General features: G+C 40.6%; 1 protein-coding gene across 1 annotated transcript in view; it reads right to left on the bottom strand.

The window, feature by feature from the left end:
- Positions 1-6,162: 6,162 nt before the first annotated feature.
- LOC112116411 (patatin-like phospholipase domain-containing protein 2) overlaps positions 6,163-13,509 on the bottom strand; it is a 32,042-nt gene continuing 24,695 nt past the window's right edge. The window contains exons 6-9 of the mRNA XM_024213884.2: positions 13,070-13,285; positions 9,898-10,030; positions 8,373-8,489; positions 6,163-7,638 (exon numbers count right to left, since the gene is read on the bottom strand). Of these exons, the coding sequence (XP_024069652.1) occupies positions 7,347-7,638; positions 8,373-8,489; positions 9,898-10,030; positions 13,070-13,285 (758 nt within the window). The 3' untranslated portion in view covers positions 6,163-7,346. The remainder of the gene's footprint in view (positions 7,639-8,372; positions 8,490-9,897; positions 10,031-13,069; positions 13,286-13,509) is intronic.

Below are 13,509 nucleotides of genomic sequence, written 5' to 3'. Positions count from 1 at the left end.
TTTGTGGGCCCAGCCCCAAACATATTTGTGGGCCCCCATAGAGGCAATGGAACATGGCGTGGTGAGGTCAGTCCCCAGAGCGAGGGGCCAGCCAGAGGCAAGGGCAGCCCTGCTCCGCTCTGCCCAATGCGAGGGCACTATTTACAAACCGGCAGTTGCCAGACACACAGTGGCCTGCCCGGCCCTGTGCTGCCACCATGCCCCTTCCCCTCGGGGGTGGGCCTGTGCCACACCACACAGCCCCCCTCCAACACTTCCCTGACTCCCTGTGGCCAGAACCCCGCCAACCCACCCACAAATGCACAGCACCCTGCAGAACACCACCCCTGCCCACAGCCCCAACACAACTGCCCAGCACCCCCCACAGACCCCCCCACTCCCTAGTGCACCAACACACAGATCTTCCGTGCCCTTTCAGAGTCCAGCGCCCCACCAGGCTCCCCATTGATCCACTCCCCCAAGCACAGGCACCAACTTTCCCCAGTGCCAGTGGGTACTCGTGCCCCCCCGGCCCTGCCCCAACTCCAGCCTTTCCCTGCCCCACCCCCATTCCAACCACTTCCCCAATGTCCCTGCCCCAACTCTGCCCCCTCCCAGCCCCTATTAGACCCCTTCCCCAAATCCCCGCCCCGGCCCCATCTCTTCCCCGAGCGTGCCACGTTCCCCCTCCAGCGCTGGGAGCTAGGGGAGAAAAGCAGGCATGCAGCGCGCTCAGGAGAGGAGGCAGAGCAGAGGCGGAGGTGAGCTGGGGTGGGGCAGGGAGCTGTGGGTGGGTGCAAAGCACCCATCACTTTTTCCCCGTGGGTGCTGCAGCCGCAGAGCACCCAAGGAGTCGGCGCCTATGCCCCCAAGCCCCATCTCCCGGCCGCACTCACCCGCCCTGCTGGGAGGTGACTGTCTGCCAGGCCAAGGCCAGTCCCAGGGCCGGGACTCGCTCTGGCCCTTTGGGAATGGCGCGATCAGCCAGGCCAGGACCTGCCCCAGCCAGGATCCCTCAAGATGCACTTGCCTGGAGGGGCCCAGACAAGCCCTCCGCACTGTCTCCCCCTCCACCTGGTTGAGACTGGCCAGGCTTCTGCACCAGTCCCAAGTGGCTCAGCTCCAGGGAGACAGGTGGGGCCCCTCAAGTGGTGAGAAGCAGAGACTGCCAAGAGCCAGAGGTGCACTGGGGTCCAGCCAAGGGTCTGAGAGGAGCAGGGGGTGGGGCCAGAGAGAGGAGAGGAGCCCTTGGCCAGCCAGCAGTCAGGCCGAGAGGAGCAAATGGTGGGTGGGGGGAACCAGTGGGGTCTCAGGGTGCAGTGCAAGCGGAGCAGGCCGGGGCCCCTTCTGAGCATGGGCCCAGCTCCATGGAGCCACAGGAGTCATTATAAACCCAGTACTGCTTTTAGGGATGGTGATATGGTAAAAGGTGTGTAATCATGCTGGGTCATGCAGCTGGGGATGAAGAAATGGCAAAGAATGTTGAAATTGTGTCACTGCCCCACTGCACTGTAGCAAGGAGGGTAATGGACATGAACGATCACATGTCCTCAAAACTCAAAGACAATGTCTGAAAAAAAAGTAAGTACTTTTCAGTAATCTAGGAGGTAGTACTGAAGCCTCTGTGCCTTTCCACCCATACACATCTCAGCATCCACAGGCATGAGTTCTGCAAGGTAGAAATCAGAATGTTTCTACTGTAGTGGACCATGCTAACGCAGTCCACAGAAAGCTTAGACTATTCAGTGTGTCCCTTCCCAAGAACATCACCCATTTTCCATCATGTAAGGAACTCTCACGTGAGATCAGGGGTGCTGATTTTCCTAGCTTCTCAGAAATTATATCATATCTCAACAGGGCCGGCTCTGGCTTTTTCGCCGCCCCGGGGGGGGGGGGCGCGGGCCGCCCCCCCCCCGGGGGGGGGGGGCGGCGCCCCCCGGGGGGGCCCGGCCCCCCCCCCCCCCCCGGCGGCCAGAGCACCGCGCCGCCGCCCCCCTCCAGGTGCCGCCCCAAGCACCAGCTTGGGTGCCTGGTGCCTGGAGCCGGCCCTGTATCTCAACCCTAGATTAGCAGTTTGAGAGTGAGAGATCTAACATTTAGCAATCAGATAAAGGTACCAGCTGAGCAGCAATCACACAATCACATCCGAAGAAGTGGGTTGTAGCCCACGAAAGCTTATGCTCTAATAAATTTGTTAGTCTCTAAGGTGCCACAAGTACTCCTGTTCTTTTTGCGGATACAGACTAACACGGCTGCTACTCTGAAACAGTTTGACTGTGTGAACTACAGACTCATTTTCTTCTCAAGAATAAATTGCATGAAAACTTCTGGAAACTTGTCCCTAAGGATTAGTTTCCAAACTTAAAAGACTCTGTCCTGAAGCTTTGTTCAATGTTCAAAAGCACATCTGCAAAAGCACATTCTCAGTAATGAAACATGAAGTCAAAACAAACTCGAGAGCAACACCACTTGGCTGCTGTCTCTGTAAATATGATAGAAACTGGGATTCTAGTGCAAGAAAAATCTTTTCCTTAGAGTTCTGATTAAGAGGTGAGCTAGTTTTTTTTTTTTTTTTTTTTTTTATTATTACTTCTTAATCCCATTAATGCCTTATGGCTAAATCCTTCTAAATCCTAAAAATATAATTTCAGATCCAAGAAGCAGATCATTTCTCTGTATATGGCCCATGGAGGTGCCTCAAAACTAACATCCAGCCCACAGCTTTGAAAAGTTTGGACCATCCTGATTCAAACTGGGCTCAAGCTGTGCAGTGAGAGGACAGATTTCACACCCCTCCCCACAGTTCCTGGCTACTCAGACAAGCCATAACAACTGGGACTATTTGCAAAACAGAATTATGTTTGTTATGTATTGCCACAGCATTTAGTGACCCTACCCACTCCCCTCCATTGCAGGCCAAGACTCCATTGTGACTTTTTAATGTATACGAGGGGTCACACTCAGAGGCTTGCCATGTGAAAGGGGTCACCAATACAAAAATTCAAAAATCACTATGCTAGATGCTGTACAAACATGTAACAAAAAGTTTACAGGCCACATATAAGGCAACTAAGTTGATATACTGGAGAAGGAAGCACAAGGCATAGTTCTCCACTTAAGATTTATGGCAGCAGTGTGGTGTCAAAAACCCCAGTGTAGAACACAGCTATGCCATCAGAAGCATGTTTCTGGTGATGTCGTTCGTGGAAGAGAGCTCTGTGTAAACTCGAAAGTTGTCTCTCACCAGCAGAATTTGGTCTAATAAAAAAATATTACTACACCCACTTCCTCTCTCTTGTTCCTATTCTGGCAAAAAATAAATAAATAAATAAAAGTTGGTGGATGGCTGCATCTCTACTAGGAGGCTATGCGGGCATAGGCTCTGTAGTATAGAAATAGCCCAAAGCATGGGTCAACACTGGTCCTTATGGAAGGCAGTGTGTTTGGCTCTGGAGGCTGTAGGTCAGAGCTCTCTTTTCAGTTCACAATAAAAAACACATTAGCTTAAAGTACTCTTCATCTAGTTTTCCTCTCCCGAGATAAATAAATACCCTAGAGAATCAATGTTTATATACAACTTCCTTGTGTGTCTTATTCTGAGTGTTCTTGTATGTATCAAAGTAACCATCTTACCCTTATGCAATTCTCCTGCCAAGGCTGTAAGAAAGCATTTCACTCCCTCCTCCTCCCTCTCCCCAAAACCCCAATCCATTAATTGATCACTTTGTTAGCTTGGCATATTTAAGTGCTTTTTGAAAGTGAATTCAAAACATGGAGTGTCTCAGCCTTGTAAACTGATGGATAAGATATCGCTCAAATAACAATACATTCAAATGGGAAGGAGAAAGGTACCCAGTCCTGTTCATGAACCTTTATCACAATGGTGTCCAAAGTATAGCCCCAATGCTGTACTTGTGGGGCCTGCCTTACATGTTGATTCAGAAGCTAAGGTATCATCAGAAAAAAAGGTTTCTAGCCTGCACTAATGCAGAGATAATGTGAACAGACTATGAGTGATTCAATGTCATCTGTCCAAGTCTTAAGGCAGTTTGAACCAAGACTCAGCTGTGAACACCTTGCCCCCTCTGACAGGGTGCCAGCTCTAAAGTCAAATGAGGATTCTTCAGAGTCAACCTTATCTATTTAAGCACTGATCATTTTAATGGAGGGAAAGAGAGGAAGCAACGGACACTGGGTTGAGAACTGCAAGTTTCTGCAGGAAAGGAAATGCAGAGGAAAGAAGAGAGACTAGGAAGAAGAAAAAAAATAGGATGGAGAAAGAAGAGCAACAAAGGGTTTGAAAATCACTGGGGCAATTTAAAAATATTAAAATGCAAAGTTACAAACATCACATGTGGCACTTTAGTTGGTAGTCTCAGCAGAGAAGCCTAAGACAGTGTATGAAGCAAGGCTAATTAATGCACTAATTTCCTTGAAGACAAATAGATCCTTTAGCTCCGACAGGAAGCATATTGAGAGGCCAGTGGTAGGAAGCTTGCACAGTTGATACCCTTGGTGTATCTGTTACAAAGCTAAAAAATGGAGTCAAGTTTTATTATTCCAACATTCTTCACTACCAGAAATTCCACTTACAAATTAAAAACCAATTTATGATTTATTTATTTTTAAAAAGGATGATGAAGCTTACAGAGGTGTAAAAGTGCACAAAGTGATAGGAAAATCAGTCCAATACATGATTAGCAAAACAGCATTTCAGAGATCTCAACAACAGAGAGTTATAAGAAATGAAAAAGACTATAGCAAAGGAACAGCAAGGATTTTAAAAATTATCTTAGAAAACCTACAGTATCAACCCTAGTAAAGTGCATTTTCCTGTAATGTGTGAAACAAGCCTGCTTATTAGCCACTTTGCCTTATCGTGATTGCAAAAAATGAAGCTGTCTACAATACTTGATACAATTGTGTAGTTAACCATACTTTCCAAGAATATCAGTATATTTCCATGTATTTCCTTGTTATTTTGAAGATTCCACTATGATTTGGAACAAAAAAATTGTAAAAAAATTAAATGGCAGCAAGGCGGGGGGGGGGGGGGGGAAAGAGAACTGTGTTACAGGAAACGCAGGCCACAATCCTGCAAAGGACTTGTGAATGTGTATTAGTCCCATTGAAGGCAATGGGGCTTCTTAGAGATGTAAAATTAAGTATGTTTGTAAGTCAGTAGAGTTGTGGCCTAAATATTATCTCATAAGGAGGACATTAAAATAATTTACCAAAACAGTATTTTCTAAAACATGGCAAGAAAAAAAAAAACCTCCATAACATCAATTTACCATTACAAGTGAGATTATATAGAACCACAGCTTGTGTCTTATTTTTTTTAAATAAAAATTAGTGGTTATACCAATATTTTTCTTTTAACAAGTCACCATGCAGAATCAAAGACATAAAAGAGTCCAATAACAAAAATCAAAGTACCATTTTTTCAAGTGAGATAGCACCAAAGATATAAAAACCATTATGTAGAATATAAAAATGCTTCAATACTTTATGGGGGAACATACATTATAGTTTTACAACATTTTAACTATTTTTAAAGCATTTTAATTAGAGTTTATTCTTAAGATGTAGTACTTTGAGTTGTGAATTTTCTTTGACAACCTAAAGAACTGCTTAACATTTAGTCCAAGTTGGGAACGTTAAGGTTTTGACAACTTAAAGACCTGGAGATATTCAAAATTTACACTATAATATTATAAAAAAATATTTTTTCTTCTCTTGTCCCTCCCATCTCCAGCCAGTTTTCTTTACAGGCTACTCCCAATAAATGCTTGAGAGAGTTCTCTTCTCCCTGGAGTACAGCTGATTTACTCCAAGTTTACACCACTGTACTAGAAATAACATTTGGCCCCTAAATGCCAAGTGGCTTGCTTGAAAAAGACAAGAGGTTACTTCCATCTATGGTTTTTTTCAAAACCACCATTAGCCCAAAACATGTTGCTAAAAAACATATATACTTATTTTATCATTAAAATAGTGGTTTAATAATTATCTTCATAACTATCAGAGTTTTGTTAGATGAGCTCATAAAATACTTAATTTAAGCCTGTCTATACTGAGATTTGAAACCACAATGGAATCTTTATAGAGAATAATTTTTATAAACTGTTACAAATTTCAGCATGGATAGGACTTGATGTTTTGGGAAAAGAGGACAGGGATTTTTTTATTTTTAAACAGTTGATTTAGACCTGCATGCAGCTCTTTATGGTATAATACAAGGGTAACAATATCAACACATTTGTTTTGAACTTCGCTTATTCATTCTGATCTCAAGAAGGGCACAAATGTTAAGAAATTTCCCTACACTGCTTGAGATAAGTTAACACAAGAAGTGCTAAACAAACAGAATGGAATCACTGGGATCCCCTTTCTGCTCCTCCAAGGAATAAAAAAAAGAAGGCGGCCTCCTTTTCCATTTTACAGAAGATGTCTATAATCCACAAATCAGAGCGCAAGCCTGACACTGTTCAGTCATAATGTAATGTCACAAAGATGTTTTGCAATGGTTGTATTTTGACAACTTAATTGTTGCTCTATACAGTTCCACTCAATGATACTGTCTTTTCAAAAGACCACTGGTCTAGAGATTTTTCTTTTTAAAATATCTTTAAAAACATTAGTTCAAATTAAGCCCTTGCTAAGCATGCACAACTCCACTGAAGTCAATAGAGTTGTGCCCCTTAACACTTACAGCTAAATGTGGCCCAGTTCTTGTGACTTTTTCCTTCTCAATACTTAAGGAAAAGAGGCACTTTGTAAAACTTGTTGGGAATGGTGAACTTGGATTACATTATGAATTGTATGTTACAGTATGTAATCAAAGTTGGTGCCTTTTTTCCACAAAACAGTACATTTAAACAAAAGGCAAATACACAGATACTGGAGGCCCTCAAAAAGTTCCTTATGTACATTTCCCTTTATAAAGTACAAGTTGCCTGATTTCATGCAAGTGCTAAAAATTAATTTAACACCACCATACACATTTATTATTTAAAAGCATGCCTTTTAAAATGCAACTTTTCTATAAATGCTTGTTTCAGTGTAGAACAAGTAATTTATAGTGTTTGATTTTATGTAGCTTAGAGTGAAATCTTTTTCCAGATATTGTGTTACTGTAATTCTGAAATGAAGCCGGTGATTTAATAGATTAACAAGAATGTGACTGTTACGTAGTACAGTGACAACTGTTTTGTATAATCCTTAGCATTGTAAAGGCCCCAAAGGCAATTTGTCATTGAGCTGTAAACAAAACAGTGTTCCAATACTTATTGGCAAGATAGAAGAATGAGTTCGGTTCACAAGGTTTAAGCTTCTCTGTCAGACGGATTTCAGAGCTTTCAAAATTAATCTTCTGAGGTAGTTTGGAAACTCTTGTCTGAGGAGGAGTCAAAATCCGTTTCCAAGCCAGATTCTTCAGAATTCATGAAGAAAATATGATGAGAATCAGAGTCTGAGAGCCCCTTTATACCAACAGAAGTTTCCTTCCCTGCTGAGTCTCTGCAGTATGGAAAATCCCAGAGCCAACCTTCAAGGTCTGCAGCAGAGTGTGGCACTTTAGAATGGCAGTAGGGAGAATGGAACTCTACATTAGGTGGAACAGTCTGACATTTTCTTAGTGATGCACAGCTCTCTTTACTGTGGGGGGGGGGGGGAGGGGAGAAACAAAACCAAATATCTATTAGAAATATTTTAAATGAGGTTTCTATTTCAGTTCAAGGGGTAATGGAACAGGGGTTCTTCCTACATGCAAGGGGAACTTAGATGACATGACAGCATCTCGCAGGGAAAATAAATGTGGATTCTAAATATATTATTTTTAATGGGGTAATAGAAAATAAGGCACCAAAGGTCTGAACTTCAATGGAGCACATCTTACTGGGGGTGCCCGCATAGTTTTGAAGTGTGATGCAACTCAAGTATGGAAGGGTTGTATGAAGAAAGTCAGTAGGATGATCAGATAAGCCTCAGATAACAAGGCTAAATTTGTGGTGCATCAGAGCGGGAAATCCAGTGGTCTGCTCAAAACAAACAAACAAACAAAAAAACTGGAGAGGTAGTACCAACAGGCAAGCTATCCATGAGCTATCAATTGTCTCAGCTATTATCAGTCCTGAGGAAAGAGCATGAAGCCATTTACTGAAGAAACCTCTTCAAGTCTAATGAAGAGAGAACAGGAAAACAACCCCTTAATATACTGTAATAGAGAGAACAGGGCTTTGGTAGAAGTGAAACAAATTTCTACTTATCCTTGAAATAATCTACTAAATGCTTGCAACAGAATATTAATAATTGCACTAAGTTTTGTTTTGACTGGCAAAATAAATGTAAGAGAGATGCATAAGTTTGCACATAGCAGCACAATGATTTACCTGGATGTACTGAGTAGCTTATTTCTTGCCCGAGAATAAACTGTACTAACAATCCGACGTAGTTGTCCCTGCATCCATTGAAAATCATCAGGGATATCGGGAAACCAGTCTACTAACCTGCAGTCATCAAAAAATAAAGTGTTTCAGCAAACCTGAATTTATGTTGAAAGTTCCATAGAAGGTTTGGAACGCAAACTTTAACACACACGCGCACACACCCTGCTAATGTGGAGGGTTACTTACTGTAACTGGAGACTCTTAGAAATGTGTGGTCCCTATCTGTATTCCACATGTGTGCCATGCACCTGAGTCTGGAAATTCTTCAAAGCAGTGTCCATTGACCCGCACATGCACAGTAGCTCTCCTAGTGCTCCCAGCCGAAGGTATTAAGAGGCAGTGGGGGCTCAACACCTTTCCACTTCCTTTTCTAACCACGAATCCAACAGGATCTGAAGCAGAGGGGATGAAGGAATGCAGATAGGGACCACACATCTTGAAGACGCCTCCAGTTATAGTAAGTAACTGTGATGGCCCCTATGTGTATTCCACACATGGGTAATTGGGAAGCAGTGTTCAGCATGGAGGTGGGTGCAAGGAAATTGGTAGCAAAGATGCATGTAATATTGCCGATCCTACTGCTGCATCTACTGCCAAAGCATGAACTAGGGCATAATGTGGATACAGGTTAACTATCACCAGAGAATGAAGTAGTGTAAATGAAATTGTTATATTTTGCTATGAGCAGCACATTAAAAGGGAATCTGTCTGAAGGCATTGTACCTGCTATAGCGGATTACTATAACTGAAAAAAGTTAGCAAATGAACAAAAACAAACAAAGAAACCTGACCCTTTCTGATTTATTTTGTATATAATCAAGTTTCTCCCTTGTTGAAGAGACACTTGTGGGCAAAAGAAATCCTTAATTTTTCAAACAGTCTTTAGATAAAGAACTCTTTTTTTAGATGTTGCTTAGATATTATAATTTTTTTAAATCAGTCAATTAAAAGATACTTCATATATTAAAAAGACTAAATACATATGGAATTCTAGAAATCTCCCTTTTTCTATCCATCTTTCAGTTAGCAAGCTTTTATTAAAGGCTGTTAGCTGTGCACAGAAAACATCTGAAAGATGAAGCAATATGAGCAATATGCCGCCCCAAGCAAAAAAAAAAAAAAAAAGCCGCCTGAACTGCCAAAGCAAAAAAAAAAAAGCCGCTCGGACTGAGCCGCCCCAAGAATGGACAGAATGCCGCCCTTTAGCATGTGCCGCCCCAGGCACGTGCTTCCTCCACTGGTGCCTGGAGCCAGCCCTGAATATGGGGAAGGGAACATAAGCTACAATTTACATACATACTAGAGACAGTTCTAGAACTCAAAGTCGAGTCTTCAGTGCGTTTCAGAACACTTAATACACTGCTAGCTTGTTAGTCATGACTATAAAAATAATAAATGAAAAAGAATAAAAGAAGTCTTAATGAGCCAGAAGTATGGGTTCTATAATAGTTCTTAAATAGAACCTCACCTTAAAGCAACAGAATAGGCAGACTCCACTGGCAGGGTATATGGCAGTATCAGATAAGACATCACTCGCATTGGTAAGAGTTTAGAGAGCTGGGCATAGAACCCGCTCTTCTCTTTACAAGCTTCTTGTAATGCTGGAAAATAAGGATTTTTTAAAAAACAGCCTTTAGAATACATTTTTGTTTTTAAATTTACTGTTCAAACAAGTTATTTTAGGTGTAGTGATGTCTTTTAGTGTTCTAGAAGGGTGATTAATATTGAAGCACAATTGACAAGCAACATTAACTAAATGAGCACTTAGTTTGTGGCAAGCTAGGATGTAAATCTACCCCCCACTTGCATGCTGCGCACTAAGTGTCTATGTAGATCTTGCTGCCACACACAAAGTTTTCTAATGTGCTTTGATCTACTCCTGTTTTAGGGAGCTTTTAGAGCATGGCAACAAGGTCTACAAAGACATTTAGCGGGCGGCACGGCACACTAGTGCGGGATACATTTACACCCCAGCTTACTGTGAACTAACATGTTCATTTAGACGAGCCCTATGTCACAAAATATTAGTGCTAAAACAAACTTTTCTATTTAAAATGCATCACACTACAGAGGAAAGTTATAATAGTACTTAGCCCTTCTATTTGCTTTTAAGCTATAGACCTCAGACAACATTACAAAGATGGGTAAATGTCAGCATCCTATTTTACTGACTGATAAAAATCAAGCACGTTGGTTATGTGAACATGGACAAGTCACCTAACATTCATAATAGGGCTGGCAATAGCACCCAGGTTTCCCCAAATTCCAGTTTTGTCCATCAAACATCTCTGCTTTCACAATTTTCATGTTTCTTTATGTAATTTACTTGTTTTCCTAAATCATAAGTCACATATTTCAGGCTTTAAATTGCTGGTCATGGTCTACAGGCACCTACCTAATCTAAGGTAAATTTAGGGACAGTAACCCAGAAATGTTTAGTATATACCTGTTAAGTTTTGTTCTCTGAAACAAGGGTTTTATTTAGTCATAAGAAACGTAATTTATTTAGTCATTAGTTTTGATGATGACTTCAAGTTCTTATTTATCCAATTTTAGTTAATGAATTATAATTAAAATATTAGTGATTAAAGATTTAATTTGTAAGGCATTTGAAATACTTCTCACATAGGATTGTTCATACCATGTTATTGTGGTTATTATTAGGGCTATCGATTAATTGCAGTTAACTCATGCAATGAACTCAAAATAATTGCAATTTAAAAAAATTAATCGCGATTAATCACAGTTTTAATTGCACTGGTAAGCAACAGAATACCAAGTGAAATTTATTAAATATTTTTGGATTTTTTCTACATTTTCAAAGATATTGATTTCAATTACAATACAAAATACAAACTGTACAGTGCTCACTTTATATTTTTGATTACTAATGTTTGCACTCTAAAAATGATAAAAGAAATAGTATTTTTCAATTCACCTCATACAAGTACTGTAGTGCAATCTCTTTATCGTGAAAGTGCAAATGTAGATTTTTTTTTGTTTGTTACATAACTGCACTCTAAAACAAAACCATGTAAAACTTTAGAGCCTACAGGTCCACTCAGTCCTACTTCTTGTTCAGCCAATCAAAGACAAACAAGTTTGTTTGCATTTACAGGAGATAATGCAGCCTGCTTATTATTTACAATGTCACCTGGAAAGTGAGAATAGGCATGTTCGCATGGCACTTTTGTAGCCAGCACTACAAGATATTTACGTGCCAGATATGCTAAACATTCGTATGCCCCTTCATGCTACAGCCACCATTCCAGAGGACATGCTTCCATGCTGATGACACTCATTAAAAAATAATGTGTTTATTAAATTTGTGACTGAACTCCTTGGGGGAGAATTGTATGTCTCCTGCTCTGTTTTAACCGCATTCTGCCATATATTTCATGTTATAGCAGTCCCGGATGATGACCCAGCACATGTTGTTTGTTTTAAGAACACTTTCACAGCAGATTTGACAAAACGCAAAGAAGGTATCAATGTGAGATTTCTAAAGATAGCTACAGCACTCGATCCAAGGTTTAAGAATCTGAAGTGCCTTCCAAAATCTGAAAGGGACAAGGGAACATGCTTTCAGAAGTCTTAAAAGAGCAACACTCCAATGTGGAAACTACAGAACCTGAACCACCAAAAAAGAAAATCAACCTTCTGCTGGTGGCATCTGACTCATGATGATGAAAATGAACATGCATCAGTCCGCACTGCTTTGGATCGTTATTGAGCAGAACCTGTCATCAGCATGGATGCATGTCCTCTGGAATGGTCGTTGAAGCATGAAGGGAACATATGAATCTTTAGGGCATTTGGCACGTAAATAGCTTGTGACGCTGACTACAACAGTGCCATCTGAACTGTTCTCATTTTCAGGTGACACGGTAAACAAGAAGTGGGCAGCATTATCTCCTGCAAATGTAAACAAACTTTTAGCGATTGGCTGAACAAGCAGTAAGACTGATTGGACTTGTCAACTCTAAAGTTTTACATTTTTAATTTTTTTTTGTACATAATTCTACATTTGTAAGTTCAACTTTCATGATAAAGAGATTGCACTACAGTACTTGTATTAAGTGAATTGAAAAATCCTATTTCTTTTGTTTTTTACAATGCAAATATTTGTAATAAAAAATAAATATAAAGTGAGCACTGTACACTTTATATTCTGTGTTCTAACTGAAATCAATATTTGAAAATGTAGAAAACATCAAAAATAAATGGTATTCTATTACTGTTTAATTGTGCAATTAATTTTTTTAATCACTTGACAGCCCAAGTTATTATAAATATATCCACAAAATTAATCAGTACCCAGTTTATGGCACTACACCTCAGTTATGCTCTACTAAACTACAGTTAAGTGACTTGTGAAACTAGCTTCCATCTTGCCAGTTTCTGAAGCCAAATACAACTTTATTTTTCTTATGTGATCATACCTTCTAACTATTTAAAGAACTGCTCTGGGTTACTTTAATCAATTAAAAACTACAGTAGATTTTACATTATCATCTTATGCAAGATAGTTTTGTATTTTCTATTATCAGAAGATATTGAAAAGATGAGAACTAGTTCAAGTAATTTGTAAAAACATTATTGGCATTCAAAGTTATTGGAAGATATTCTCAAGCCTATACCTTTACGAAGTCTAGGAGGTAGATGCTCAAAAATTCTTTCATCCAATGGCCATGTGTTTAGCTTTAGCTGGTTATTAAGCATTTTTGTCTTCAACATCTCCTCTGTGCCCTTCCTCTGTGGAATAGTTTTCTTGTTTGTAAAGTCAGTGTCCTCTATGAGTTCCTGAGGGTTTTTCTTTAAGGACAAGTCGACATAAACTGAATCGTTAAGAATATCTGGGGAAATAAGAAAGAAAGAACTCACATTTATGACAGCTGTCATTCAAAAGATCCCAGAATCCTTTACAACAGGTGTTCTCAACATTTTTCTTTCTGAGCCCCACCCCCAACATGCTATAAAAACTCCACGGCCCACCTGTGCCACAAAAAGTGCTTTTCCTGCATATCCAGTAGATTAAAAGCCAGGGCCAGTGTTCGGGGATAGCATGCAGGGCAACTGC

This window comes from Terrapene carolina, unplaced genomic scaffold (genome assembly GCF_002925995.2).
Source record: "Terrapene carolina triunguis isolate 2854851 unplaced genomic scaffold, T_m_triunguis-2.0 Scaffold112, whole genome shotgun sequence".
In the NCBI taxonomy this organism is placed as follows: domain Eukaryota; kingdom Metazoa; phylum Chordata; order Testudines; family Emydidae; genus Terrapene; species Terrapene triunguis.
This window is presented reverse-complemented; position numbering and strand designations above follow the sequence as displayed.